General features: G+C 40.9%; 2 protein-coding genes across 6 annotated transcripts in view; both read right to left on the bottom strand.

Annotated features, from left to right (window-relative positions):
- Positions 1–13365, bottom strand: part of CORIN (corin, serine peptidase) — a 134388-nt gene extending 121023 nt beyond the window's left edge. For 2 of the 4 annotated variants that reach the window (XR_014584357.1, XM_083835942.1), the window contains exon 1: positions 12452–13365. Coding sequence is in view for 3 of the 4 variants with exons in the window: in XM_083835942.1 (XP_083692068.1) it covers positions 12452–12730 (279 nt within the window). In the remaining variant the exon portion in view is untranslated. The remainder of the gene's footprint in view (positions 1–12451) is intronic. The other 2 variants (XM_083835941.1, XM_083835940.1) reach the window with 2 other exon arrangements.
- Positions 13366–14758: 1393 nt separating this feature from the next.
- The window catches only part of NFXL1 (nuclear transcription factor, X-box binding like 1), a 42585-nt gene continuing 29939 nt past the window's right edge, over positions 14759–27404 (bottom strand). For both annotated transcript variants that reach the window (XM_083835943.1, XM_083835944.1), the window contains exons 20-22: positions 25265–25351; positions 22361–22414; positions 14759–17950 (exon numbers count right to left, since the gene is read on the bottom strand). In XM_083835943.1, coding sequence (XP_083692069.1) covers positions 17777–17950; positions 22361–22414; positions 25265–25351 — 315 coding nt within the window. In that variant the 3' untranslated portion in view covers positions 14759–17776. The remainder of the gene's footprint in view (positions 17951–22360; positions 22415–25264; positions 25352–27404) is intronic.

Below are 27404 nucleotides of genomic sequence, written 5' to 3'. Positions count from 1 at the left end.
TAGAAGCAGAATCCTTGAGGACAGACAGAAATAAACCAATCCTAAATACTAGAGGTTTGGGCATAGAATAGATTTACCTGGACCAAAACATATCCTCAGTTCCTGAAGAATACTGTACGAGTTCCCGTCCTGCCACTGATGTTAGAAAGCTTGATTCGAAAAAGACTTTTTTTTCAGTTAAATGCTGTGTACACTGTAGGTAGAAAAGGTCGGTGTCTGGCTTTTGAGGCAACAAGTCATTTGCTTTTAATACAATCAGTTTTTGTATTAAACAGTCAGAATACTGGGTGCTTAAAAAGATAATTTCTTCTGACAGCCAAAACATTCTGTCTCTGGTGAAACACTATTAACTGCTACTTAATACCCAAATGCTGTTCTGTAAGTATTGATTTCAATAAAGGAAATACACCATGACGTAACTCTGAGGTAATTTCAGTTCAGATTTTTGAGAAAATCCTACTCTTATTTAGGACTGCTGTATCAGACTGCTCACACTTGATTTTCTGAATCCACAGAGGTAAAAAATAGATGGGGGAAAAAAAATACAGTCCTGTCTGACTGCAGAAAGACTAACAATTCATTGGACCAAAATTCACAGCTTGTCTTCTGCAAGTTGTGGGGGGAAAAGAAAAAAAAAAAAGATCTTATGGGTGTCATTTCAATAACATGCCTGTGATATTAAGGCCCAGAAATAACAAATTACATTAAGATTTATGGATGAAAAGCCCGTGGTAGCATGCAATTTTCCTTTTAGACCCCAAAATTATCTAAGCTATTAGACTATAAAACAACCTTAGTCGTGGTGTAAGCATGTGACATATATATGTCCTGCTGTTCCTATCACAAACCTAACAAATGGTCTCCCTGTAAGGAAATATCACTAGGGCTAACAGGCTATGGTCAGTAAGTCTGATAGAGCATGCTGGGTCTCTACGAAGAAACATGGAAGACAACTGCTGGGTCCCAAACATCAAAATATCTTGAGCAAGCCATGCACCAAAGTACTATGCAGTATTTGTACTGGGAAGCAGTGGAAAGAAGACAAGAAAGGAGTACAACCATGACATGCAGAATGTCACTAGGGGACAGTAAACAGGTGGCCTTGTAAAAGTCACAGTGCCATTGGGGAATCCAGCCAAGCTGGATAGCACATAGTTTTCATAATCTAACATATTTTCCAAACATGATCTATCTGCAGTTCTTTACATGTCTTTGATATTGTTCCTATTCCAGTGCGCTGCTGGCACCTTTTGTGATTTTATCAACTGTCATGATACTTGTCTTAAAGCTCTAGATATGGGACTCACATGACTGTGTCCGCGATGACAGCTTTCCTTTCTATGCAAGGGAATATGGTTCCAATTCTCACTGTCACAGAGCAAAAACTGAACATGTGAAGTGTCAATGTTTAAATACATGATAGCATATAAAAATAAATTTAAACTTACTCTTTCTTAGATCCTCTTTTGACCTACTCACAATATTCAAAAGCCTGGGAGTGAGTAACAGAAGCTGCAAGTATTCTACATTTCTGTATCAGTGCTGTCCTCTTCACACGAAAACCTGGGAGTCAACAATGCACTTGTGTTTGACAACTATTCCACCCAAAAAATGTAATGCCATGCTTTAATGGTCAATGTAACAAGTAGAAAGTGTAAGATAAATCATCCAAAGGAAGAGGAAAAGTCACACACTAAAAACAGGAACGGGCAAAAAGTCACTGAGAACAAAAGTCACTGGTTTTGCATAATCTTCCATTGAAAACGTTAGAGGAATCAGAATGCCAAGCTGAAATGGCCCAACTAAAGAATGGATCTTAAGGAAGCAACAGAAATTGGCTATTAAGCAACTTTGTCTGCAAACACAATACTCAGACTTGAGAGCACACCACTAATTTAAGAACAAAAGTGTCACAGTTATTCTAAAAGGAAATGGTGTGGTTTAGGGAAGAAAAAAAAAAAAGGAAACACACAAACAAAAGATCTTTTTCATACAGCAAGGCAGCAAACATCAGAAGCATGTTTTTGTCACATGAATTGTTATCTGCACAATGAATTGCATCAGGTTTTTTGGTAGTTCAAGTTCACTGCAATCCTGTAACTTCTCCCAAGAAATGCCATAGCTTCAGACAAATTACTGACATAATTCATTCAGAGTTCATTGAAATGATCAGGCCTCCTTTCCCATCCATGAAATAAAATACTCTGACTTACCCTTATGCTAACCACTGGAATATAAACATACTGAGTCATCACACCAATCTGAAAGACAGACTATTTAAGTACAGGAGCTGTCATATAAAGCTGGGAACGTCCTTCCAAAAGAAATGTTTAGTTGATGCTAGATGCTATGTCCAGCTGGATTCTTTTGGCTGAAGCAAAAACCTGAAGCACCTTTAACCTCCCCAACTTACATTTTCAGTTAAAGTTAGGAGAGATGATCGTGTGTCAGAGATGGATCTTACAGAAGACACAAGGTGTGAAGTAAGGTGATTGTTTGCACTTCAGACTACCACAGAGACCCACTGGTCACTTGTGCTGTTCAGGAGACCTTTGAAGCTGTTATTAACCCAGTATGAGACAGCACAATAAAAATCCAAACTGGGCATCACCAGACATCACTGATAAACAAAACTGATGTGGTATTTTTCTTTCATTTCTGGAGCACAACTTTGGGATTCTTTATTCCTGACATATACCTTCAGCAGTTTTTCAGCCACTGAGACAACTTTGGAATTAAGAAATCTGTGAGATGTGCATGAGAAGCTCAGAAAAGACAAGGTGACATTCCAGTATGTCTCACCCTGCTTGGTGACAACACAGATCTGGTGCTGCTCCAGCTTCAGTTCAAGAAATATCCAGGGGTAAGTTTACAGAGACAAATCCAAACATAACAATGGTGCTCCAGTATCTGTGTGCTTGATACCCTGCACTGGTGTCCGCCAAGCTTCTCCTTTGTAGTATGCCTGCAGTGCAGTGCAAACAACGTGACTGAAGGCTCCTTAGACAAACCTACCCTTGCCTTGAACTGTCCAGTTCAGGCACTAACAGCTAACGGAGACAAAAACACAGAGATCCAGATCTGAGTTTTCATCCAGGCAAACTGATGACCACCATGCTGCCAGTGGTGTCCAAGTTACTGTCTTACAGCGCATGCTCATTTTAAAAGAAAGCTAGCTCCTGGTACACCATCTCTTTCACAACTCCATGGACTCCATGGATTTTTATTATTATTTTTTTTGGATTGGCTTGATACCAATAACTGCCTTCTGCCTTGTTTAAAACAAGAATTAGACACACCATTTAGCCATCATATAAAGTCAGTACCAACCCTGCTTCAAAATATAAATTAGAGGAGAGAATAAAGGGTATTTATCACTACCAGAGAACAGCAGTATCGCCTCTACAATAGTAATGCCTTTGAATCCCTTCATTTTTCAAAAGAAGTGCTGCTGAATAATGACTCCACTTTGTGGTACATATTTATATATTGCACATACTTACTATTGTTTATAAATTTCACTGATATAAACTTACAACTACAATGGATATTTCCCATGTTTACAATGGAATTGTTGAATTTTCAGGGATATTAAAATTAAGAAATAGCTGAGCTTACGGCAAACTACAGTTCCAAGCTCTCACTTCTTTATTAATAACAGCTGGTGGCAAAGATGTGTGATGTTGCTATGCCACACAACCAAAGCAAGATTCAGTAAACATATGGAGGATATCAAAGATTTCTAAAAACTAAAGCAGAAGACATTCATTTTAAGAACCAGAGTATGGTTAGCGTTATCTGGTATTTCTCAATACCAAAACATGAGTATCCATTCAGCCTACCTCAGCAGGCAGCAGCAAAATTAATCTTTAATTAATGCAGAATTTATGCTTTGGGATTTATTCATTTTCAAGTTCCTAGGGCTTGCAGAGATTACCCATGTGAAGGTTTAAACAATGGCATGTTGTTTTTCTGAACACACACAGAGACCACCTTAATGCCTTCCTGGATACCCACATGTTCACTGCATCATGTCTTGCTAAGCAAGTAGAGCAGCAATGGAAAGCCACAATCTTGCTGAAAATCACGATTCAATGGGCAGTGGAGAAGCTGACAATACTGCTTTCAGGTTCTTGTTTAGCTGAGAATTCAATAAGCAGGTGCACAAGAGCCATTAGCACCAGAAAGCAAAACTGGAAGCCAAGAGAAAAGAAAAGAAAAAAATCTTAATGGTCTAAATTGTGCCAATAAAAAATTTCTGGGAAAAAAAAAATCAGGGTGTAGAGGGATACTGTTAGAGGAAAACCTTCTCCTGAAAGCAGTTTTCAAGCCTGGGAAACTAGAAAGGGGCAAAAAGAAACCCTGCCTGCCCTGTGGCTCACATTCAGTGATTAATCACTGCCTGCATTGCAAACCTACCAGACACCCCATCCCGAAAAAGACAACTAGACCTCATTAGTGGACACGCCTCTTTTTTTTTTTCTATTAATACCTGATCAGTAGGTTCAGACTTCTGAACTTGAAGGAGACCAGTATGTGATATATCTGCCATGCCTGCTACTCATTATACAATTATTTAACCTACTTAAATCATAAGCTTTCAATGATCTGATTTTAATTGGACACTAAGCTGGGACACAAGGTAGAGAGATGGCAGGAATTGTCTTCAAAGCATTTGTCTCCTTATGTTCCATGTATTTCTTATTCATTTTTTCTCTAAAATGTATAAGTTATTCTCACACTTTAAACTTCTGTTTTGAAGAAATTAAAATTTTAGATTTTAATGGGTAAAGTTAACTTTACACTACTGACTTTTTTCCAAATTGTGAATAGAAAGATATTGATTCTTGGACCAAGGATAAGAGCAGCAGCGTTAATCAAAGGAAGGACACAGTTTAGAGTCAAAGCAAAGCATCATCTGTTCATTGTAGCTAGATACTTATTTGTCCTCTTCCCAAAGATGAAAATGGAATCACACAATGTCTCAGAGGTCGATAATCTACTATGTATAAATGTAGAGGTGAGTCAGTCATTTCTCAATGGGATGCCACTTTGTTCAGTAACATGTTCATCTTTGAACATTTTGCTTCGTTGTGGGGAAAATACAGAAAGAGAAGGATGTTTTCTGAAATTACCATGGTATCTTGACAGAAATAACCAAAGAGATGACTAGAGATTAAAACTATTTGTTATTGTCTAAATTACAAAACAATAAACTGAAACTGAAAACTCAAGATTAAGTGGGTTAACAAGGCACTTAGGTTGGTGTAAGCTCTGGGCTATGGCTTTCATATAGAATCAAATATAAAGGATTTATGGAACAAAAACTTCCATCTAAGTCACTGAATCAATAAATCTGGTGAATTATTTTGTCAAAAGAGAAACATTCTACTGTATTTATGGCTAGGACTATTCAGTTTAATGTCATCCCTAGAATACATACCATTTTTCCTCCCATTCGCATTTTCTTTGGAAATCTATAGGAGTCACATAATAGTCCTATCTATGATGAGGCAAAAGCAAATCAAAACCATCTGGGTTCCTAGCCTTTCCAGGCCGCTAGCAACACTATTCCATATACTCTTGCTTTGTAAGGAAAAGGAGAATTGTTAATAACTTCTAAGCACATTCAGCCATCATTTGACACTTCTTTTCCAGCCTTGTCTTCATTCAGTATGAATTACTTAAACTTAAACCTTTAAAATGGCTGAGCAGGAACACACCTATGCTTGAAAAAAGGCATTTACTACTGAATTCTTTTGTTACACAGTTGCCACAAAACAACTAGCAAGGAAAAAAAAAAAAAAAAAAAAAAAAGGAAAGATAGCTACACACTCTACTGTTTCCAATACTCTTTCAGATATATTATCCATTCATACAGTATTCATACATGCACAGAATTAACATCTTCCGAACAGTAACCTGTATCTCAGCAGTGTCTGTCTCTTGGCACTGTGTGACACGAAGAATGCACAGGCTACTAAGGCAAGGTGGGCTCAGCTGCCCGTATTTCTTCCTGAAAATGGGAAAATGCTGGGGAAAGTCTGTCAACTGCCAGGATGTTCTGCATCTATAATCTCTACATCCTGCTGGTTCTGGTTCTGTGACCACTCTAACAGAGAAGAAATAATCCACCCAGCAAAAAGGGTGGCACTGGAAGCAGGAGCAATGGACAACTGTCCATGTCACGCCATTGGACTAGGGAATTCCAGAGAAGATATCACTGTACTTTACACATACACACTGTGTGTTACATGAATACAGCGCTGCAGGTCTGAGAGACCTGGGATACAAAGCTCCTCAGTGGGCTTATTTCCAAGAGAATGCCCTGACTGTTTTCTGAAGCCTAAGGAGAAGAACAATGCAAGGAGCAAGTGATTCATCTTTTTACTGCTTAATTCAGAGGCAGAAAGGGAAAAAAAAATGAAAGTCTTGCTTCCTAGAAATGCTGCCTGAGTCTGAGATGCTTCCAAGTAACTTTCAGTACTATTGGAGTTACAGTAGGCTGGCTTGAAACTAGGAGCAATCTGAGCTGAAGAGCAATGCCAATCTGGGCAATTGCTACTACTATTAAATGACTGATAAGTTAAATCTCTTTGGTATCAAAAAGATTAGGACATTAGCTTTTAAAACCCTAGGTCCTATATATTGCAGAACCAAGTGTTGCAGCTTTGAGGAACAGAGGAAGGGAAAAACACGTTGACAATGACTGACCAGCCAGTCCCAAAGCACGAGCACCACCCACTGAGAATCAAGCTTGAACTCTCTCTTAGCTATGAAACACGAATTGGAATAAATGCAGTCTGATGCATTCCTGAAGAAAGATACTTGTATCTACCCTCACTTCCTTTCCTCTGAAGATTGGGTGAAGATGACTTAAATGTTCAATATAAAAAATTATTCTTTTCTGAGAAAAGGTGAGCCTTGAAATTCAGAAAGAGCAGTAGCTTGCAGGAGCACCTGCAATGATGCAACCTGACAGTCTTCTTTCCCACAAGTTTATAGGAGCTGTGCACCATTCTATGAGGAAAAGATTTGAAAATTTCCTCAATTTGTGTCTTCTCTTAAAAAAAAAAATTAAAAAGGCAATAAGCATATATTTAGAACATAGGCAAAAACTGGGATCCCACAGAATGCTTACTGTTGTGGGAAACATTTTATTTGTGAAGAGGGGCAGGGCTTGAATCAACAAAAGATAAACATCATCGCTCCAGTGTAGCTCTGGCAGTATCTGTTTTTCAGTCTCCTTTCATTACAGGACAACAAGCTGAAAACTACCTTATGCTGGCAACAACACTAACACTAATAAAGAGAAAATTATAAACTGCACGATACACAAAGCAGCAGATGCTGCAATGGTTCCACTGCAATGACACAGATGGTGAAAAGGAACTGATGGACAGCTGGATTCAGTTCATCCCTTCTTAATTTGAGGATCAAGGAAGATGGGCAGGGGAGGAGACATCCATGGAATAATGCTGCCACTGTGGTCAGTTTTGAGTGAACATACTTTCCCAAGCTGATGTTATAGATGAGGTGACCACCACCTCATCAAAAAGAGAGAAACAGCAGTGCGAATACCAAGGTCAGAGGAGGCTGAGGTGCTCCATGGCAGAGCTGATATTCCTGAAGGGCCTGCAGCCTGTGGAAGATGTGCTGGAGCTAAGGGAAAGAGTAGGAAGGAAGGAGCAGCAGTGAGAAACCACTATGTTATGACCACAAACCTCCCATGCACTTCTCACAGCCTCACTGAATGGACTGAGTGAAACCTGCAGCAGTAACAAGGTGGGAAAGGAGTCTGGAGGGAAGGTGAGATGGGGAACAGAGGAGGAGAGGTGTTTTCTCTAAGTGTTTTAACATTTGCATCTTTTTGTTTGTTCATTTCTGTTTCCTGGTATCTGAACCAGTAATTAAGTATTTATATAAACTGATAATAAATTAATTTCCACAAGTCTGTTTTGCCCATGATGGTAATTGGTGAGTGATCTCCCAGTCTTTATCTTGACCATGAGCTTTCTCACTCTTGTTCTTCCTCCTTTCTCCCCCTTCTCACTGGACGATGGAGGCAGCAGGCAAGTGGCTTTTTGGGTGTCTGGCTGTGAGCCCAGGTCACCCCAGCACAATATCCCAAGGAGGCTGTGCTCCCATGGGCACTGTAGGCCAGGAGATTGAAACACGGACACTCCAAAACAGAAGGCACAGCAATGGTCAAATAACTCATCCTGGTACCTACTGCTGCTTTTATCCACCAAATATTCAGACTTTGCATGTAGAACTACCAGAAATAAAACCATATCAATTATATGCGTATATAAATAATGACAAGCATCTCTTTAAATTACAGTTGCTTCAAAGCACAACTGAGGAGAATCTGTCCCTTCAGGGAAAGTCTTCTGCTCATGGTAGACATGAGCTGCAACCAAATGCAGTACTTCAGAGGCAGCGAGATTCTCGCCTCTTTCTGAAACAGCGAGTCCTTGCTTGATTGTTGTCTCATTACTATTTTTACATTTAGGATATTAAATCATTATCTCTATTTCTTTCACATTTGCTGATCAGAAAGACAAGCTGAAATTAAAAGCATCGCTGGGAAGGGAACTAGCTGTTCCACAACAGAATAGCAGAAATTAAATATGTTTCTCTCTGACAGTTAAAAAAGAGACAGAAAAAAATAAAAATAATTAAAAAAATAAAAGAGATGAGGGTATTAAAGCAGGTGGGGAAAGTTCTCCGTGTCCCACAGGGCCGAGGCAGGGTGCCTGAGGGTCAGTGCGGCACTGGGAGTCACTGGGCCCCGGCGCTAGGACCTGCCGGCGGGGCTGTCCAGCTGCACTATTTTTATTTTGGTATTTTTTGCATTCAGACTTTCCACTGCAGGCGGCCCGGGTCAGGGGATCCACTCTGCCGGGGTAATCTGGCAGGTCAGCCCAGCAGGAGTTATTTATAGAGGGGCGGGGGACGGAGAGAAGGGATGCAATCGGAATCATCCCAGGGCTGCGAGCCAGGAGAGGCACGGCCAGGCGAGGGGAAACCCCGAGCACCGTGGTATGGTGTGGTGTGTCACCCAGCACTCTACATGGCCTGGGCCCAGCGCCCTACACAGCCTGGGACAAGGTCGCAGCCCAGGCCGGCCAAAGCACCAAGGGTGCAGAGAACCTAGGTAAGGCCCAGGTGTTCTTCCTTCCCCCTTCTCCCTGCTTTTCCTCAGGCAGCCCATGGGGAGGTGAGGACTCAGCTCACCCTTACTCATTCCCTCAGTTAGAGACACTGGCGAGTGGAGGAGGACTGCTGTGCCCTGGCATTCAGACCTGGACTCTGGGGAGTTCCAGGCAGAACTACATAGCCTCGCGTGACAAAAAAATGACCCTAACTAGGAATTAAAAATACGTAGGGAATGAGTGTAGTCAAGCTGGAGCCTGTCTGGACACAGCCTTTAGAGAAACTCCTGCTCCCCCCCACTTCTGTTCTGTGTGTGAAGACCTTTTTGAGGAAGATTTAAGCTTTCTGTGTCTTATTCTGACAACCAGTCACTTCACAAGGGGATATAATCAGCCTTTTTTCCATGGTGCTGGAGAATTGTACTTACACAGCCTGTCACTTATGAGGTCCATTTCTTTTTGGTAGGGGAAGAAACTGGAACAGAGTAGAAACATGAGTATTGCAAATTGCAATCAGACTGCCCCTGCCTTGTCCTGAAGGCAGTTAAAAATCAGGAGGTGGCCAGCTGTTACACTAGAAGGGCCTAGGCTGTATGCAAGTGCATGAGTAGGACTGCCCTGCTGCAAGGGGCCTGACACCCACCCCTGCCAAACCCCGGCTGACATTCAGAATCAAGGCGTTCCTCTGGCCCTGTAAACGTTTGCCAGCGATACCTGACACGCTGACAGGATTCAACTCTTCCCACACAATGTCACAGTGGTTGCCATCTTTTAGAGCCATTGTGTGTAAGTGCCTCACAGGTCATGTTGTTCAGCCTGAAAGCAGAAGATCTGATGTCTATGGTCTCCTGATTCTGGTCGGGGTCACAGCTCCATCCCTTAAGGAAGTGCCTCGGTGCCTGTATTGTGCCTGCTGTACTGGGATGGCCTGACCCTGCTGCAGCTGGGCCTCAGCGTGGCAACTCAGAGCCCCACAGGCCACAGCCACACCGATGGCAGCACGGGCTTCTGCTTGGGTACAAAGGGTTTGTTTAGAGTTCAGCATTTGTTGGTTAGCCTGTCTGAGGGGTGGGGGGAGCAGGAGTTGCTGGGACTCCTTAGCAGGTCTAATGCCCCTCACATTACCTTGCCTATCCCTCCTTCTCTGCAAAAGCCCCTTCCCCAGCTGGTAAATGAGTTGTCAGGGTGTTTATCCACCTCAGCTCCTAAAAGCACCCCTCTCTTGGCCACGCAAATGAGAAGAAATTATGTGTCTGGCAATACGTGGACACAGTATAACGGCAGGACACTAATGTTCCTCAAGGGAGCAGGGTGCTAAGACCTAAACATCTATATCAGCTTAGCAAAAAAATAAAAAGCTCCTACATTCAAGTAAGTCTGCATTTTTAAATAATTACTGGCACAGTTTACAGTCCTGGCTTTCATTTGTATCTGCAGAAATCATATATAAGTAACAGCTAAACAATACAGATGTATTAAACTGCCCAGTATGCAGTGCATGTTTTATAGAACGCCTCCAATTGTGACGCATTTGAAACTATTTTATGCTTTTGATTCACTACATGCTCAAGTTATCTACCACAGGCACACAGCAGAGTGCCAACAAAGACGTTTGGAGGGGAAGTAAATGCTTTCTTTAACACTTTATAGTTCCAGGCTCCAAAAGACTAAGGAAAACCATGTTTTGCCCTGATGGGCTGATCAGATACCAATAGAGCACAAGAAGATTCCTCTAATCTACAAGACTGAGCTGTGCAGCCTGGCTCACCACCCCATCATCAAGAGCTGGGGTGGTGAAGCCAACCAAGAGTTGGGGTAGTGAAGCCAACCTAGAGTTGGCTTCACTAAAAATGCGTGTGGAGTGAAGATGATGAGTGAGGCTGAAGGGCTCAGCTTCATCACTTCCCTCCAGGCAGGAGAGCCAGGCTGTGGGGGTACCCCCATTAATGGCTGCAGGGGAAGGGGAAAACAATCGCAAGCATTTTCTTTCTAAGTTTTGGACAGTGTTTGGGACTCTCCTGTCCACCAGAGGAGCATACACCTTCCTACAGAACTTACTTGTCTAGACATCCAGGCAATGCCACCAACTTTTCCAGCCACAAATTAAGCACAATGAGTCCATGATTCTTTGTAGCCTAAATAACTTTACAGGTGTTTAGGTGACCTCCCTGATATATTCCTTCAGTGGTGCCTATACCCCAAAAGACACAGTACCTGAGAGGTGTACAACGGGACCTCGAACTAAGGCAAACGTTACAAAAAACAAACTAAGAATGACAATTGATTGTACATTAATGGTCCATCATTTAGGAACACGGGAAGGATGTAAGCAGCCATATGGAAAAATCCATTCCCATATTTTTACTGCTGAAAGTTAAGCCTTCCCGAGAGACCCCACGAGCGCATTAAAAGCTCTGGATACACGATTTCACGAGTTTCACCACCTCAGCCAGACTGCTAATATATTTATTTAAAAAAAAAAAAAAGTTAATTAATTAATCGTCTGCCACGAAATGCATTCAAGGACTCTGAATCAAGCGGAGAAACGCTACCGCTGAGCTCCACTGCCGCATGCAGAAACTTTTAAACACCGCTGCCGCACCGCCTGGGTCGCAGCGCAGCCGGCTCCGGAGCCGGGGTCGGACGGGGAGCGGGACCGAGCCCGTCCCGTCCCGTCCCGGGGGGCACCAGCCGCCCCCCCCTTACCTCCGGCAGCACGACCCCCGCCGGGGCAGGCACCTGCTGGGGGGCAGGAGGACGGGAGGGCCGGCCGGTGCCGGCTCTCACGCAGCTCTCCGCGCACCCGTGGGTGGCTGCGGGTGTGTGTGCGTGTGTCGGGGGGGTGTCCTTACGGATGTGGATCCCAAACTTCGCTGCCGCAGATCCCAAACGGACCTGTTGCCGCCGGGCTGGGCGCTGCTCCTCCCGGCTCCGAGGGGACGAAGGGGAGCATCAGCGCCGCCGGCCTTTGCGAGAGGGCTCCGCTGAGGGGATGGCACGGAGCTGGCGACCCCGCCAGCCCCCAGCTCTCCTCTCGCACGGCCCCTGCACCCCTGCACCGGGGCGGGCAGCAGCAGGCTGTCACCTGTCGCCGGCTGTCCTGCGGGGCGGCACCGCCACCGGCACCGTGCCTGGCTCCCAGCGCTGCCCCTTCCCCTCGCTGCGGCACAGCGCTGCGCTGGCAGCGGGGCTCGCCCCTTCCCCGCTCTCCTCAGCGCCCCGAGCCCCCCGGCTTCCCCTCCTGCCCTCCCCCGGTCCCCGCGGAGGGGAGCGCCCCCGGGGGCTCGCCTTACCCGGCTGCCGGCGAGGACCTGCCGGTAGCGCTCCTCCTCCGCCGGCAGGGCAGGGAACTGTTGCATGGAGAGCATGCCGGGGCTCCTGCTGCTGCTGCTGCTGCTGGGGCTTCTCCACTTTCTCCTGCCCCCTGCGCTTCCCTTCCTCAGCCGCACACAACACACACACACTTGCCGGGCTCGGGGTGGGGGGGCTCCGCATTTTGTCTGCTCGGCCCCCTGCCCCCTCCCGCCTCCTCCGCCCAATAATAACAAACCTCGGCGAGAAAGCCGCCGCATCCCCACCCCTTTCCCACACAAAGGCTCTATCCCTTGGGGACAAGCCGGGGGACAGCCCGCGGGGCACGCATCGCCCCTACGAGCCCTCCCCGGGGGGCTGTGGGCACGGTGTGTGCCCCCCCCGGCCCCACTCGGGACAACCTTCAGGTGGTGAGGGCAGCCCGAGCCGGGCCCTCAATAAACAAAAGGGACAAAATGTCCCTTCCCCAGCCCTCCCGTCCCAAAACGAGGAACCCGCAGCCCGCTCCTTCCCCCCGGGAGCTGCACCTGTACCGCTCATACACACACAGAGACACGCACTTCAAGGCAAACGCTTCCCCCTAGCTCTTCGCCAGCTTCTTTTCCAGCTGCCTACTGCTTTACCTTTGGATTTAGGTCACGTCACTTTGCATTCGTGTGTGAAGTTTAAAGGGGGCATTTCGTGCTTCTGGGGTGCCACCGTGCATAACTGACTGCTGCTCGTGATAATTCGGTCCTGCATTACCCAACCAAAGTCACCTCAGGAGGGAGTACAATGGGGTTTGGTTTGGCTTTGTGCTTCCCCTCCTCTTTTTAAACAATTGCACAAATAAAAGAAGTATGGAAGAAGACATAGAAGCAAGAGTATTTATACATTACGCAGCTTGGACATTGTGCAGAACACTTTGGGCTGTAATTCTGATTAAAAAAAAGGGGGGGAATCGAGCCATAATTCATAATTACAGCATTAGCCCTGTCAAAAATCACAATAAGAACAAATGAAGACTGAGAACTAAAAGGTGCAATCCATGGCCAGCTTGGTTTCGGACTGAGGCTGTGTTCTCCTCAGCAGTAACAACTTGCAAACCCTAACCCGACCTTTCCTCCTCATCCCATCCCCATTCCCTCAAGCTGGGGAGCAAGTCAAACAGCTGGTTTGTAGCCACAACATTCAGCCCGTGCACAGCACCCAGAAAAAAGCCTGAACTGAGTTCAGTGGCTGTTGGTGGTTTTATGGAAATCATTGCCCAAAGAACAATTAGTTAGATTAAATAATACTTGGTTGAATTAAGCCACAGCTCCCCCAGCATATGGTCCCTACTGATACATTAGCCCTAGCAGAAATCTGTCTTCTGGTAGAACAGCCTATAAATATTTTAATGCAGAGTATAAATTTAGTTAATTCAGTTAACATGTTACCATTAGTGGAAAGAAGCAAGTATGCCTAACTATCTTATAGCTAATTTGACCTCATCTGTTTTTTCTCTATTTTTAATCTCGCATTTCCCTTCCTAGTAAATACAGACGGCTACAGTATCTTCATTTTACCCTTCTTTACAGTGATTGATTTAATTAGAAGGGCAGACACAAAAATAAACTCACGAAGCAAGAAAAGGGAGCGACTTAAATGTCCATACATGACAGCTGGGATGAAACCAACGCAGAAGAGGGATATCTGAAGCAAATGAAACCACAGCCAGGGCAATGCAGGGGCTGCCCACGCGAGCACACTCTGCCCTAAGCCCTGCACCAGAGCAGCCACCACACACCTCAAGCTTCTGCTGCCCGGCCCCAGCACGTCCTTCTGAGCAAACTCTGCAGCACAGACACATCCCGCTCAGAGCAGCTAAGATAGGCTCTGGAGCCAGAACTACTGAGATGGCAAGTGCTCAGAGTTCAGTGCTTTAAAGGCACACTCACACATGGAAGCTTTTATGAACAAATTTTGGTGTTATCTGCATAGTAACATTTCTCACTCTAGTAGTTACAGTCAGGACAAGCATCTAATAAATCAGCTGTATGTCCCTTTGTGAGGCCAAAAAATATCATCTGCTACATCCACTCCCATTCGTTTTATCTTAATCAGCTTCACCGACCCATTCTCACAATTATCAGAGTACCACCATGGAGGAACATGATTAAGTAATTTCAGCGTTCATCTGAGTAGTAAAACCTACCCCTGCCAAAGAGGGGAACAGAGAGCATGCCTAAAACTTCCATTTCAGCACATCAGCCGTTACTACCCAAGAAAAGTTTGCTGCTTTATGATACTAGGCAGAAAGAAACAAATTTTCAAGTTGTTTTGGATGTGTTTATTGTATGACTTGTTTTTTACATTCAATGAACATACACAAGGGCCATGTTACTCTTACAGGGAACAAACCTGTCCAAGGAGTTTCCAATCCAAAATATTGACAACTTGTAAGCACCTTAATTCAGCAAAAAGATGAATGCTTACTAGAATGCATTCAGAATCAGGAAAAACCCTTGGAAGTTTTGTTATTTTTTCATTTTACATGCAACTAAATATTCTGAATGCACAGTATGCTCATCATCAGACTTGTCTCTATAATTTCCCTTCAACATCAGGTCAGATTATATCATTTATTCTAATGTATATTTATCAATACACTTTTTTGGTAAATTGTTAACATTCAAAATACCTGAAATATTCAAAATATTTCCTGTATCCTGAATAACAGATGATTTCATCCATACCTTTTTCTTCAAAGTTGTCATGCTTGCAACACGTGGAGCTCCAACCAAAAACAAAGGCAAAAAATGAACTGTAGAAATAATTTTTTTAAAAACAACAAATAGAAGCCAGTGATTTATTAAACCGCAGATTGCTTGAACCCCCACACTTTTTTTTTTAATGCCAAGAAACAAATATCTGGTTCAGCAGGCAGACCAACAGAGTGCAAATGACTCAGATGGTTGGATAAGATATCCAGAACTATTTTGAATAACATTTCAAAAATAGGTATGCCTCACATATGTGAGGTTCAGGAGAGATACACATCTTTTAAGAAAGAGAATATCCTTGCACGCACACTCACATGTATGAACGGAATGAATTTTAAGGAGTTGTATGCTTTATTATAATCAAGACAATCAATCAGAAGCAAGTCTTTTCCTTTCCAATATGTCACACAAACATTGCAAAATATTCGGAAAAGAACACAAAGAACTACTTGAAACATGCAACTCAAGTGCAGATCATTTTTAAAGCTCTGTAGAGAGATTTCTTCTCTTTGCCAGAGAGGCAGGAAGAAACTTTACATTGTACTTGTTTTAAAGAAATATCTTACAGTAAATAGAAAAATGCGTTATATTCACGTAAGATAAAAGCTGTTTCCACAATGGCCTCATTCACGTTGACCTAAATATTCCAACTACAAAGGTATCTTTTTGTATTTTTGGACAATAGATCACATTTTACTTCACCTGAATAAAAACCTCCTTTCTTTTTCTTTCAGTGGCACGAGAATTACAGGCCTAAGCTCTCCCATAATAGCATCACCTCACTTGGTTAAAGAAACAACACTTACAACGTGGAATTATCTCGCAGGTGTCATTATTTTAGAAGAGAGTTAAAGCAACAATACAGAAAATAGTTTATTCCTTACACAAGGAAACAAGAATTCAGTAGACGCACAACTGTGATTGCCTGCTGTAAATTCAGTTCTACAGCAATTTTAATTCTACAGCTTTACATACTAATAGCCTGACAGAATTAGTATACATTTTTTAAGTCAATAGAAAAAAAAATCTACCAAGTAGCACCAATTCATGCTAAATATTGCCAATTTTTCTTCATGTCTCTTATCCTTCACCAACTTAGGTGAAAAATTCAAAAGAAACCGTTTCCCTCATTTTGTCAGTCTATGCAATCTGAAAGCTACTGTCTTTTGCAGCTTTTCTTTTTCTGCTGCTGAACCTTAATTACATTCAGATTTCAGCTCAGACTGGTACTGAGTCCTTTCACATGTGGGCCAAAACTAACTGAAAGAGCTTTCAAACAAACTGCAATCTTCTCTGCTACTTTACACAAATGGTCCCACTGCTTTTGCAATGTTTTTTAATAAGTTAAAAGTGCTGTGGGGGGAATATATCCCACAAACAGAACTCCACAAGCTGCCAGCTTTGTACCTCATCTTTTGAAGGATCTCGTAAACACTTTCCAGTTACCCAGGTTGCTCAAGTATCAGTATGAGATTTCCAACACAGATTTAAAAATTCAGTTTTCTCCCCCTACACCTCAGATTTAACTTGCAGCCCCTCTGCTGAGATGATGTAGCTTCTCTTTTAACTTGAAGCCATGTAAACCTTGCAGTTCTACCAACCAATATTCTACAGCAAGGCATTCTAAACTGTCAGTAATAAAATATTTAAATATTTTAAAGGTTAGCTAGATGGCTAGCCACCCAGATGGAAAACATAACTGTATTGTTACACTGTTTAACCACTTTACATTTTTGTACATCTATGCAAATGTTCAAATGTGATATTTATCTGTACAAATATTCCAGTGATGCTCTACGTTTAATTTCAATTTGCTTTTCTGCTCTTGGCTACAGAAGCAGGGGTAAGAACATATCTCCGTACCCTGAAAGTACTTCAAACACATGTTCAGGATATGCATCTGTCCACTGAATTAAGTTTTCAGTTGATTTGATTTTGAGGAGAACCAGGTATGGAAAAACAAACAAAGTCACTCAGTCTGCAAGGGGGCCCAATTTATTGTTTGTAATAGTTGACTTGAAAGACCATTCACATTTCCCTTCGCTAAACAAAGTTTTGACACGAGGCCACAAAATACTCAAACAAGTGATCCAAAGCTCCCCATTCGTTGTTACCATTAAAACTGGCATGAAGCACAGAAACTGTGTGATAGAACAGAAGGTCTAGCTTAAGAACGCTGATTTTTAACAAAACACTGAATTGATTTTATGGGAAACAAATATTCAAGAAAGCATTTTATACTAAGCTATTTTTAATATTGTGAAATGGAGACATGGAAAAGTAACTCAATATATTAATAGAACAGATGTTAATGGATCTCAGACAAATTACATCAGCACTTCAGTGTAGACTAAGATTTACTATTTCATTACTTTCAGTGTCTGAATTCAGTTTTGTGCTGCGAATGTAATGACACAAAAGGTGACATTTCTTCCCTCCTCTGCACTTTTCTTGGCAAATAGTATACATACATAATCTACGCATATTAGGTTCTGCTACACACAGACTAACGTTCTAGGAATAATAGCTACCTGACTGAGGTATATTAAATATTGAGTTGTTTCAGTCATTGTAGACCATGAGCCATGCAATCATCACAACAGCAACTCCGAACACTGGCAGCATAATGAGGTTTTTATATTTTTGCCATGATGACTGTTCAATTTCTACTTCATCCTTTCTCCGCTTATTCTTTCTTCGCCCTTTTAATCTGTTTTCAAAAGCTTCCAGTTCAGCCTAGATGAGAAAACCAAAAGTAGTTGGCATTGCATCAGGATTAAAAACAAGGAAACGTGCAGATTTTAAATAACATTCCCCAAATCCATTTATAAAAATAACTAGCAGCCAATGAAGTTACACATCTCCTACAGACGAGATAGTAGCACCATATCCCATGGTAACAAAGCACTTTGCTTCCAAGTGTTACACCACTGTTTAGTTCCCTATAAAGCGTTGCAAAAATGCAACCAAATGAAGTTTCACATGAGATTTCTGTCTCAAGCTGAATATATTAAGCCAAGATGAGATTGCTATTTCCATAGCATTGGCTAAAAATACATTATTTCCCCATTACTGAAAAGCACTTGTAAGTATTTAAGCTATTAAAGTAACATATGTAAAAGCATAGGCCGAAATCTTAAAAGATCTCCCTCCTGTAATAAGGATCTACTCTGCTAAACCAAAGCATAAAAATATTATAATAGGCCTATAGCACCCTGCAAAATAAGACACATGCCTTTATGCCCAGGAAAGAAGCAAAGCAACTGGAAAAAAGAACAATGCCAAGCTTCTACCCAAAACAGCAGTTCCAGTGTCATTCCTGGAAAGGACCCAGCAGGACCCTCTGGTCCTTCTTCCTCCCCTCTTCAAGCTCTAGGAACACACTTCCTCTTAAAAGGATATCAACTCAAGGCAAAACTTTTTCAAGTATGAAGTTGAAAAACTGGAATTATACAATGCGGAACAAAGTTTAAGACTGGGACTGGACTCCAGTGAGGAGAAACAAGGACCACTGGAGCCATCTGGTTGCTAGGAAGACCACAAAAGAGGCTCTTTGGGAGAGCTGAGACAGACTAGAAACAGAAAAGCTCTGACAATTATCCAGATTTTTAGTAGAGTTGAAGGAGACATGAAGCAGAGATGCTAGATGCACTGAAAGAGAGAAGAGACATCAGAGAAGCAGAACACTGCAAGCCAGGACTGGCTGGGCAAAATGTGCAAAGTTTAAGCAGAGGAAATGTGGACAGCAAACAGGCAAAGTCTGTCTATGAAACGAAATAAATCTACATGATGGCTACAGCCATGCTGCCAGGAAGAATGGAACCTAGACAATAAGATAGGTGCATTAAAGAAACAAGAATAGGTCTGTTTTGGGAAATGGGCAGAGAAGTACTCGAGTAAATATAATTTCCCTTTGGAGCTCAAGATTGTCTGGTCTTCCTCTACTGACAGCAAATATTTGTCAGAGCTTCACAAAGTGCATCTTACTTCCTTTCTTGTGACAGATACCACTATTAGCAGGAGGAAGGGACCCATTTTAATGCCTATTACTTTGTACCTAATAAAGGCAGAAACTGGCATTTCTCTGATGAGATGGGAGAAAAGTTCAGACAAAGTTCTACGGCCTGTTCTTTGAAACGAGATTACTTGCAAGTAGCTAATCCTCCTTCAGAGAAGTGAAGCATTTTAATGAAACAGTTTTCCAAAATCCAAAATCTGGAGGCAAGTGCAGAGTTCTTAAGATTTATATATAATTTGGAAATATTTCATTTTGCACAGATGCTAAATAAAATTTTGGGCTTCTGCAGTTATTATGTATTTCTGATCATGAAGTGCTTCATGAATTACAGTAATCTGAACTAAAATACAGAGCTTGAACAATTATATAACAGGTATTGAATTGCTTTCCTAGTGATCTTTATAAAAACCCAGCTAAAAATAAATACACTATAAAAAACAAAACACAGAACGAACAAAGGTTCGTGGGTACAGAATGAGAAAGATGCAATCACTATCCTTGAAGCTACCTACAGATTTTATATAATTTTCATCGTTCCCAAAGTGTCACCTCAGTGATCTCTGAACAATAAAGTAATACTGGTGCCCAGCCTTCAGACTACCTTATTTTTTTCCAAACTGAACAAGCTCTAGCTTTTTATTTAGTGTGAACTTTTTTTTTTTGTGTACAGATGCATTAAAAGTAAAATGAAATGTATTTATTTGAGCTATATACTCAAACTAATTTGTTGACAGATACCATGCAGTTTAGTGTAGCTCAGGTGCTGCATTTTGCTCCTTCGTGCATTAACCTTTACATTCTCCCTGCACTGAAAGGAGCAGCAGCCCCATGGGAAAATGTAGCTAAATGAATGCAAACAACAGGGACTATTGAGACAAAAGGAATATATCCTGAAGTTGCATTATTTTTAATTATTATTTTACATATGGGGGTGGGTTGGTTGACTTTTTTAACTTTTAAGGAGATGTTAAAACATTTTTCTTTAAGAAAAGAGGAGAAAAACTTTTATACAATTCATTACATCATAATTCAGGTTTGAGACCCCAACTTTCAGAACTGAAATGCTTGACTATTACAAATTAGCTCAAGAATTTATCCAAATCTTTTACATTGGAGTGGGACAGAGAGCTTGGTCTGAGTAGCTAAATAATCAAAGCACTGAGCTTTTTTCTACCTCTAGCAACTGTGAAAACTGACTTCAAGCAGTGCTTCTGAATTGGAAGCAGAAGGAAAGTTTGGCTGCTAGGGCCATGACGAGAAGACTATCCAAGCCACCTCCCCTTCCAGTAAGAAACAAGTGATTCCATCTGTAAGTGATATAAGCAGAAACTGCCTCCAAATATAGCAAACACCAAAATGGAAGTTTGCAGACTTACCAGAGCACTAATGAGTTTGTAGTATTAATCAAAAGAGGTCTCAAGAAGCTGTGACTAACAGATGAACTGGCTGTACAAAAAGGTGCTAATGAGATCAGGAAGATGATACAAGGTGCACACTTTTTTTCAGAAGGGAGTAAGAGCATTTATTCAGTATAATGTGACCCAGCATCCCATGACAGTGGTGTGCTCCAACATGCATCACCAGATGGTGGATTATGAGATCAAGTTGGAAAGGAATCAATGTTAGATAAAAGGCAGCAGTAGCTGGTATTACTTGTGTGCAGTTCTGAAGCCTATTTATTAGTTACTTTTGTCCTAGAATACTCTTTGCCATTGTGCTATACAGCTGGACATTATTAATTAACCTGTTAATAGGCTTGATTACATATAGGTGAAGTCTTCTATCCCTGAAGTCACAGTCCATCACAAAACACGTATGCAGAAGTGTTTGTCATATATGGTACTGCTGGACTGTAACTATTCAGTGAATGTACAAGACGAAAACAAATGGGGGAGTGACTGCAGGGAAACAATTCCTGCTGAACAATCAAGACAAAAATGATGTTGCACGCACTGCTGGTGGAGTAAGTCTGCTACACTAAAGGGACCTTAAGTTAAGTGTTTTTGACGCAAAAATCATTAGTGAATGGAAAAATGACTTCTGGAATGCATGAAAATGCAATCAGGACAATACAAGAACCAGCAACTTTGAATTTCTCGCCCAACAAATGTTCTCTGTAAAAGTCCATTTGTACATTTCAGTATTCAGCTTGCAGCTCTGTCATTTAAGGATTATCTCCACCTAAACAAAATGCTTCAAACATTTTGTATGCATGCTATAGTTCCAGAACAAAGCTCAGGAAGTAACATTTCCAAACCCAACTTAGAGAACAAAAGAATTAGATGAACTGTCTATGAGTTGTATGAAGGAACACGGGATCAACACTGTAGACAGTTGAGGCATGAATGTAACAATAAACACTACAAGACGATCACAAAGCAATGCCTGGTCCCCTGGACACTAGGCACATAACTGCATGCTTTTCCAGTATGGGAGGCAGAGAAACTCCTGTAAGAAAAACAAAAGTAGGCCTTGCTAGAGCATTGGTAAAGAGCCATAACACTTCAGTAATTCCTCTGGGCAATTAATCAAAGTATGCATCACTGAAGTTGTGACCCACAGAGAACCTCTCTACCCAGGAATGTCCTAATGAGATTGGGAGAATGGTACAAAATGATCGCTCCTGTGAGTAAGTCTTCCACACCCCCTTCAAGCAGAGGATGAGCTGCTGCTCTGTGATAAGAACGGAATGTGAAATCCAGGTGAAAACACAAGTAACACATAAAACTGTTTTGATAAACGAGTAAAAGGAGAGTCAGACACCACACACTGCTCTTAGAACATGACTTTATGTCAAATGCTCTGGCACAGGCATATACGCCTGTTGGAAGGAGTGCATTAAGGCTGTAGCCTCTAGATGATAAACCTGACCTGTCACCACTAACTGAGTTGAGAGTTAATTTCAGAAATAAGATTAGTATTAGAGTCTCCAGGTAGCTGGCACAGAAGCTTCTTGGATTACGATGACAACATACACTGACCAGCGATAGCAGTTGCAGTAAATACACCCTGCATCCTGCCAGACCTTAAAGGACAAAGACCAATTTAGGTTTCTTGATTCTCTCACGATGGGTACAGATGTACTAACAGTGCAAGGTTAGTAAAGGAGGAAGAAAAAAGGCTGATACCTGCTGTCTTCGTTTCTCTTCTTCAACAGCAGCTTTAGCTTCTGCCTCTTTTATCTGTTCAAACATACAAAGTGATAAGCAACTGTTAAAAAAGCAGCTAAACCTATTTTCTCATAATTACACTTTAGAGAACAGCTCTCAGCAAAAGGAAGCAAAACATCAATCAAGTGAGCTCTGAACTTATTCAGATTACAAAATATTCCAAGAAGAAGCTATATCAACTCACGTTTGAAAACCACAACACATATAATGGATGCTAGCAGGCTATAAAGTGAACTTCTAACTAACTCGACAAGCTCAACTGACAAATATAAAACCTGGGAAGAAAAAAAAAAAGTTTATTCACAAACAGCCAGGAGAAATTCCCTAAGAAAGTCACTGTAAGTTTTCAGGAACTTAATCCTCAATTCAGTACACTGTACACATACAGATAATTCTTATATATAATTTCATTCCAAGTAGTTCAAATACTTCCTGACTAACAGAGCAGAAGGAAGCCTCTACATTTGTGCTGAATGACATATATTGAATAATGCATACTCAAACTGCTTTAATGCCCTCGGTGCAACGCAAACTGTGAATGTAATTAAATGTGTTCCACCATCAGAAATTCATATAAAAAGAAATCTTGGACTTAAAATTGATATTTCTATATGAGTGTTTTGAACTGTTCAAGAAAGCAAATTAAACGCCACAAATTATGAGGAAAAAAATGGTACAGAAAACACATTAAAATACGAACACATGATGCACTTGACTCTTAGCTCCTGCATTCAGTTTTGGTCCTGCAATAACAAAAAGATGTGTAGTCTGAACACGTTTAAAGGACAACAGGATGGAGTACCTTCATCTAAAGACAACACACATAACAGATTCATCAGGTGAAAAGTAGGTGATTAACATATGCATACTAACAGTGACAATTGACCCAATGTGATTTGCAGATGGAATTTGTTCCAATCAATTTGCAATTCAAGAACTCCTGAAGGCTAAGCAGAAGGCACAGTAGCTCACGCTTTAGAACACTGTAGCTCAAAGAGTGCGTACTAAGGATAGGGTCAATGAAACAGTCATATTTGCAGGTTTTCAGACAATTTTATAGATTGTTAAACCACATATCAAATATTATTAAGAATTCCATTAAACTAGACTATGACAATCTCTCTACAAAAGCATATAAAAGATCTTTACAGCCATGTGTATCTGAAACAGGAGAGTTTGGTGTGGGGAAAAAATGCACAACTATGCTCCTGGTATTTCACTGCCATCTAATGGCAGAACATCAGCTCCAAAAGAAAAAAGTGACCCACAAAGTAGAATAAAGCAACAAAAGAGCTTCTTCTGTACTGGTGTGGTTATATTTGTGTAAGATACATAGGTAATGGGAAGATTATCCACTATAACCAGTGCAGGAAAAAAAAATCTAGAACTATTTCTTTAAAAAAATGTACAGTAAGAGATGCTTTGAATTCCTCAGAAGTGCGTATACTCAGTGTGTGCCATACATTAAGAGTTAATTTATTAAGAGTTAATACACTTCATTTTTGGAAACTGATGGTCGCTTTGCAATGGTGCAAACTACATTATTTTTGTAAACGTCTGCAATTTTAACAGTCTTGACACATGAAATAGTAATTGACATAATAAACTGATTTTGTCAAGTGCATATCATAGGAGATCATTCTAGCATGTCATTTGCAAGTCCACTCAGGCTGCAAAAAGGTGCCTAGTAAGAATTTTAATCAAACTTCATATAAAAACCCAAAACAAAGAAATTCATATTCTTCTGTGAAGAAGGTACACCACACAATGCATCTGTGGCATTGCTTATAGTAGAAATTTGTACATTTGAAATTGAATTTGTTGCATTAGAACATTCCTCCTAGTAGGATGCAATAGCATGAGCAAGAAATAGGAAATAATATCCGCTAATGCAAGACAGCAGCTGACAGTGTGCTGCACCACACTGAAATGTGCTCCTGTGTTCTGGTTCATGTAGGGTTTTATAAATTCACCCAGCTTTAGTGCACTCCACGTCTTATGAACTCACTTCCACATTCTTACTGGAATGACTTGTTATTGCTGAGATTTCTAGAGTCTTAGCATTCAAGCTGCTTTCAAAGTTGTAGGATTTGGTCTATATGGTATGTTAGAATTTGCTTGTTAATCCCAAAATTCTGAGCAGAAGCAGACAGAAGTCAGTTTGACTTCTGACTTGCTCAACAGACTGAGTTTTTTTGATTGTATGTTTATCACATCTAATGCTTAGCTGATGAAGTCCAAGCAATTTATGCACCAATTCTTTATGTTTCCATAAAAGGCCAATAAAAGCAATGTCGATATTCTGTCCCTCTAAGTGAGATTATGCAGCAGTTTCTTTACTCCATAAAACAGAAGAACTGGAGAGTAGCCCTGCTTATAACAGGCTGAAAAGCATGCTGCAATTGCTGAAATCTCTCCATACTTCTAGTACAGGATAATAGTGTGTGACAAGATCACATACTTCATGAGTGCTCAATCTGACCAACTTTCAAATGGAAAAAGCAGGTCTAAATGTCCTGTGAAGTGGTTGGCCCTATCCTACAGCTCTGATCAGCAGCAGTGACGACTTGCACTTGATCTCAGCAGAACAGGAAAGCTCCAGTTCTAATAAAGTATGTTAAAAAAAAAAAAGTATTATTTTAACACAGGAGTTCACTGAGTTAATTAGCACTGTCTACAAGTAGTGCAATTCTCTCCACTAAGCCAAATTTAATAGTCTGAAAAGGTAGCTGCTATTAAACCACACATTGAATTACATTGTATCGCTTGCCGGTATTGTCTTGAAAAAATAATTCCGCATTCATTTTTTCCAACTTTCCTCAAAGCAATTAGGATAAATTAGAACTACAACGGATACATTACCTCAGATGCCTTCCGTTTCATTTCCTTGCATAATGCATCACATTCCAGTGAAACTTGGCCTTCTTGTATCTTGCTGCACTGTACTTCCTGTTAAGTTTAAATTCAGTAGTTTATAACCCATTTCCCTATATAAAATTGGAATTATAATGTTCATTTTGTTATGAAAATAACTGTAAAACATTCTTATTTGTTAAAACTGTTGTTACACAGAGAATAAAGCTAATGAATAAATATTATTTGAACCTGCAACTTTGTACTGAAGTGTCCTTTTCTGTCTTCCTTAAACAGTTCAGTTTAATTTTTCCTCTCTTCTTTTTTTTTTCCTGCTTGTTTATTTAAGACAAAGTAATATAACCTTGTGAACTCTGGTATAAAGAGTTACCATTCAGAGTCTCAGTAACTTCATATGCATTCTCTTAACTGGCTGAGACTACAGGGCAAGGTCTGGTCATGGGAAGATCTCCCTCACTTCCTCCCCTTCCCCCTTCCTAATAGTGAAGACAAAAAAAAAAAAACACAGAAAGAAGACAGAACTGTTATTATCCGTATTACTAGCCTATGAAGGACTTTGCAGGAAAGCATGCTAACATAAAAGAAGCTATACTGGTTTTCATAATTTTGACGATAAGCAGAACAAGTTTTCAATTTTCATAATGCATACAAAAAATCCCCGGAAGTTTACTTATGTGATGTTAAACAAAAAAATAAGAATGCAACTTATGAATAAGACACTTTTTTAAACTTTTTTTTAGGGTATGGATACAGTTTGACAATATTTTTTTGAAACCTAACTATCCTTCAGACCAATTCAAGCATGTAAAAGAAAAAAACACTTGAAGAGATGGTTAAGAATATGGCCTGCTATAAGTTGTCAGGGTTACAAATTCAAGTGGTTTATATGTCCTTGTATTTCCATATGCACAGTGTCATGATGCCACATTAATTTCAACACCAGAAGAGGAAGAAAAAAATCCTCCTGTTTTACACTCAAACCATGAACTCATACATCAGATATTGGTCGTGCTGGTTCAATGACTCCTCTGATAAGAAATCAGCTAAGAAAGGCTGATATTGATCTCCAAAGCTTAGAAAATCCAATACTTAATTCTTGTAGCAAGCTCCAAGGACAGAAAAGTGGGACCAAGCACAAGTACAGGAAAAGGCTAGAACCAGCCCATTCAAAGCAAAGAACAGTTATTCTTAGGAGAGTGTTGGTGACAGGCCTGTCTTAATAGTGACGGGTGTTTTGAAAGGAAATTCAGGTGATGGCAGCAGAACAGAACCACTGAGGTTCCTCTGGTAAACCTGGATCATCTATTCACCATCAAGATAAGGTATATGTGGAGGGCAGCTTGGAATAAGTGTCCTATAAACAATTAACAGTAGCATATGTGGGCAGAAGACCAGTATTTCTGTAGAGGAGAATTCAATTGTAATTATTAGATACTAAATTCTGTTTCTCCTCATCTTCAAGGTCACATGGAAGGCTGCAGACACTAAATACACAGGTATACTACTGTGTGTAGAAAAATAATTTAACCATGCTTAATTAAGTCATTTAGTTAAGTCACTAAGTCATTTTAGTTTTCATGAAGTCATTAGTATTTGCCAAGAGTTCACAACAGCCTCTGCTCTTCCCCTCATAACGCCATATAGCTATAATGAACTTGTTACATTGCTTTGCCCCTTACCTCTGTTAAAAGCTAAGGACACTGATGCCTCTATTTGCTTTTAGTGTTGCAGAGAACCATAAGTGATTACATCAGTTAGGGATTCATAACATCTGTGCTTGTTCCAACTTTTGTAATTATAAGCTTTCCTGATACCTTCAGGAAAATGTGCTTTTTCTTCTTAAATCACTCCAGATCATCTGACTGTTCTCTCAGTGGAGCTACAAAAATTCAAGCGTGCTTGAAGACAGAAGTATTATAAGTCTGGCAGCTAACATATTTTAGAGCTAACAGGATTTTATATTTTCCGTAGAATCTTTTGATTGTGCCACCCAGACCTTCAGCTGATGTGAACTGTTATAGCTCTACTTCAGTAACTGATACTATTCCAATCTGCACCAAAGACAATCCATCCACACAAACCTAGGAACATGCAAAGGAAATGCATCACTCTTAAAGCAGTAACGTAA

The sequence above is a fragment of the Anser anser genome (genome assembly GCF_964211835.1).
Source record: "Anser anser genome assembly, chromosome: 4".
NCBI lineage: Eukaryota > Metazoa > Chordata > Aves > Anseriformes > Anatidae > Anser > Anser anser.
Note: the sequence above shows the minus strand (reverse complement) of the source record. Positions and strands in the feature narration are given on the sequence as shown.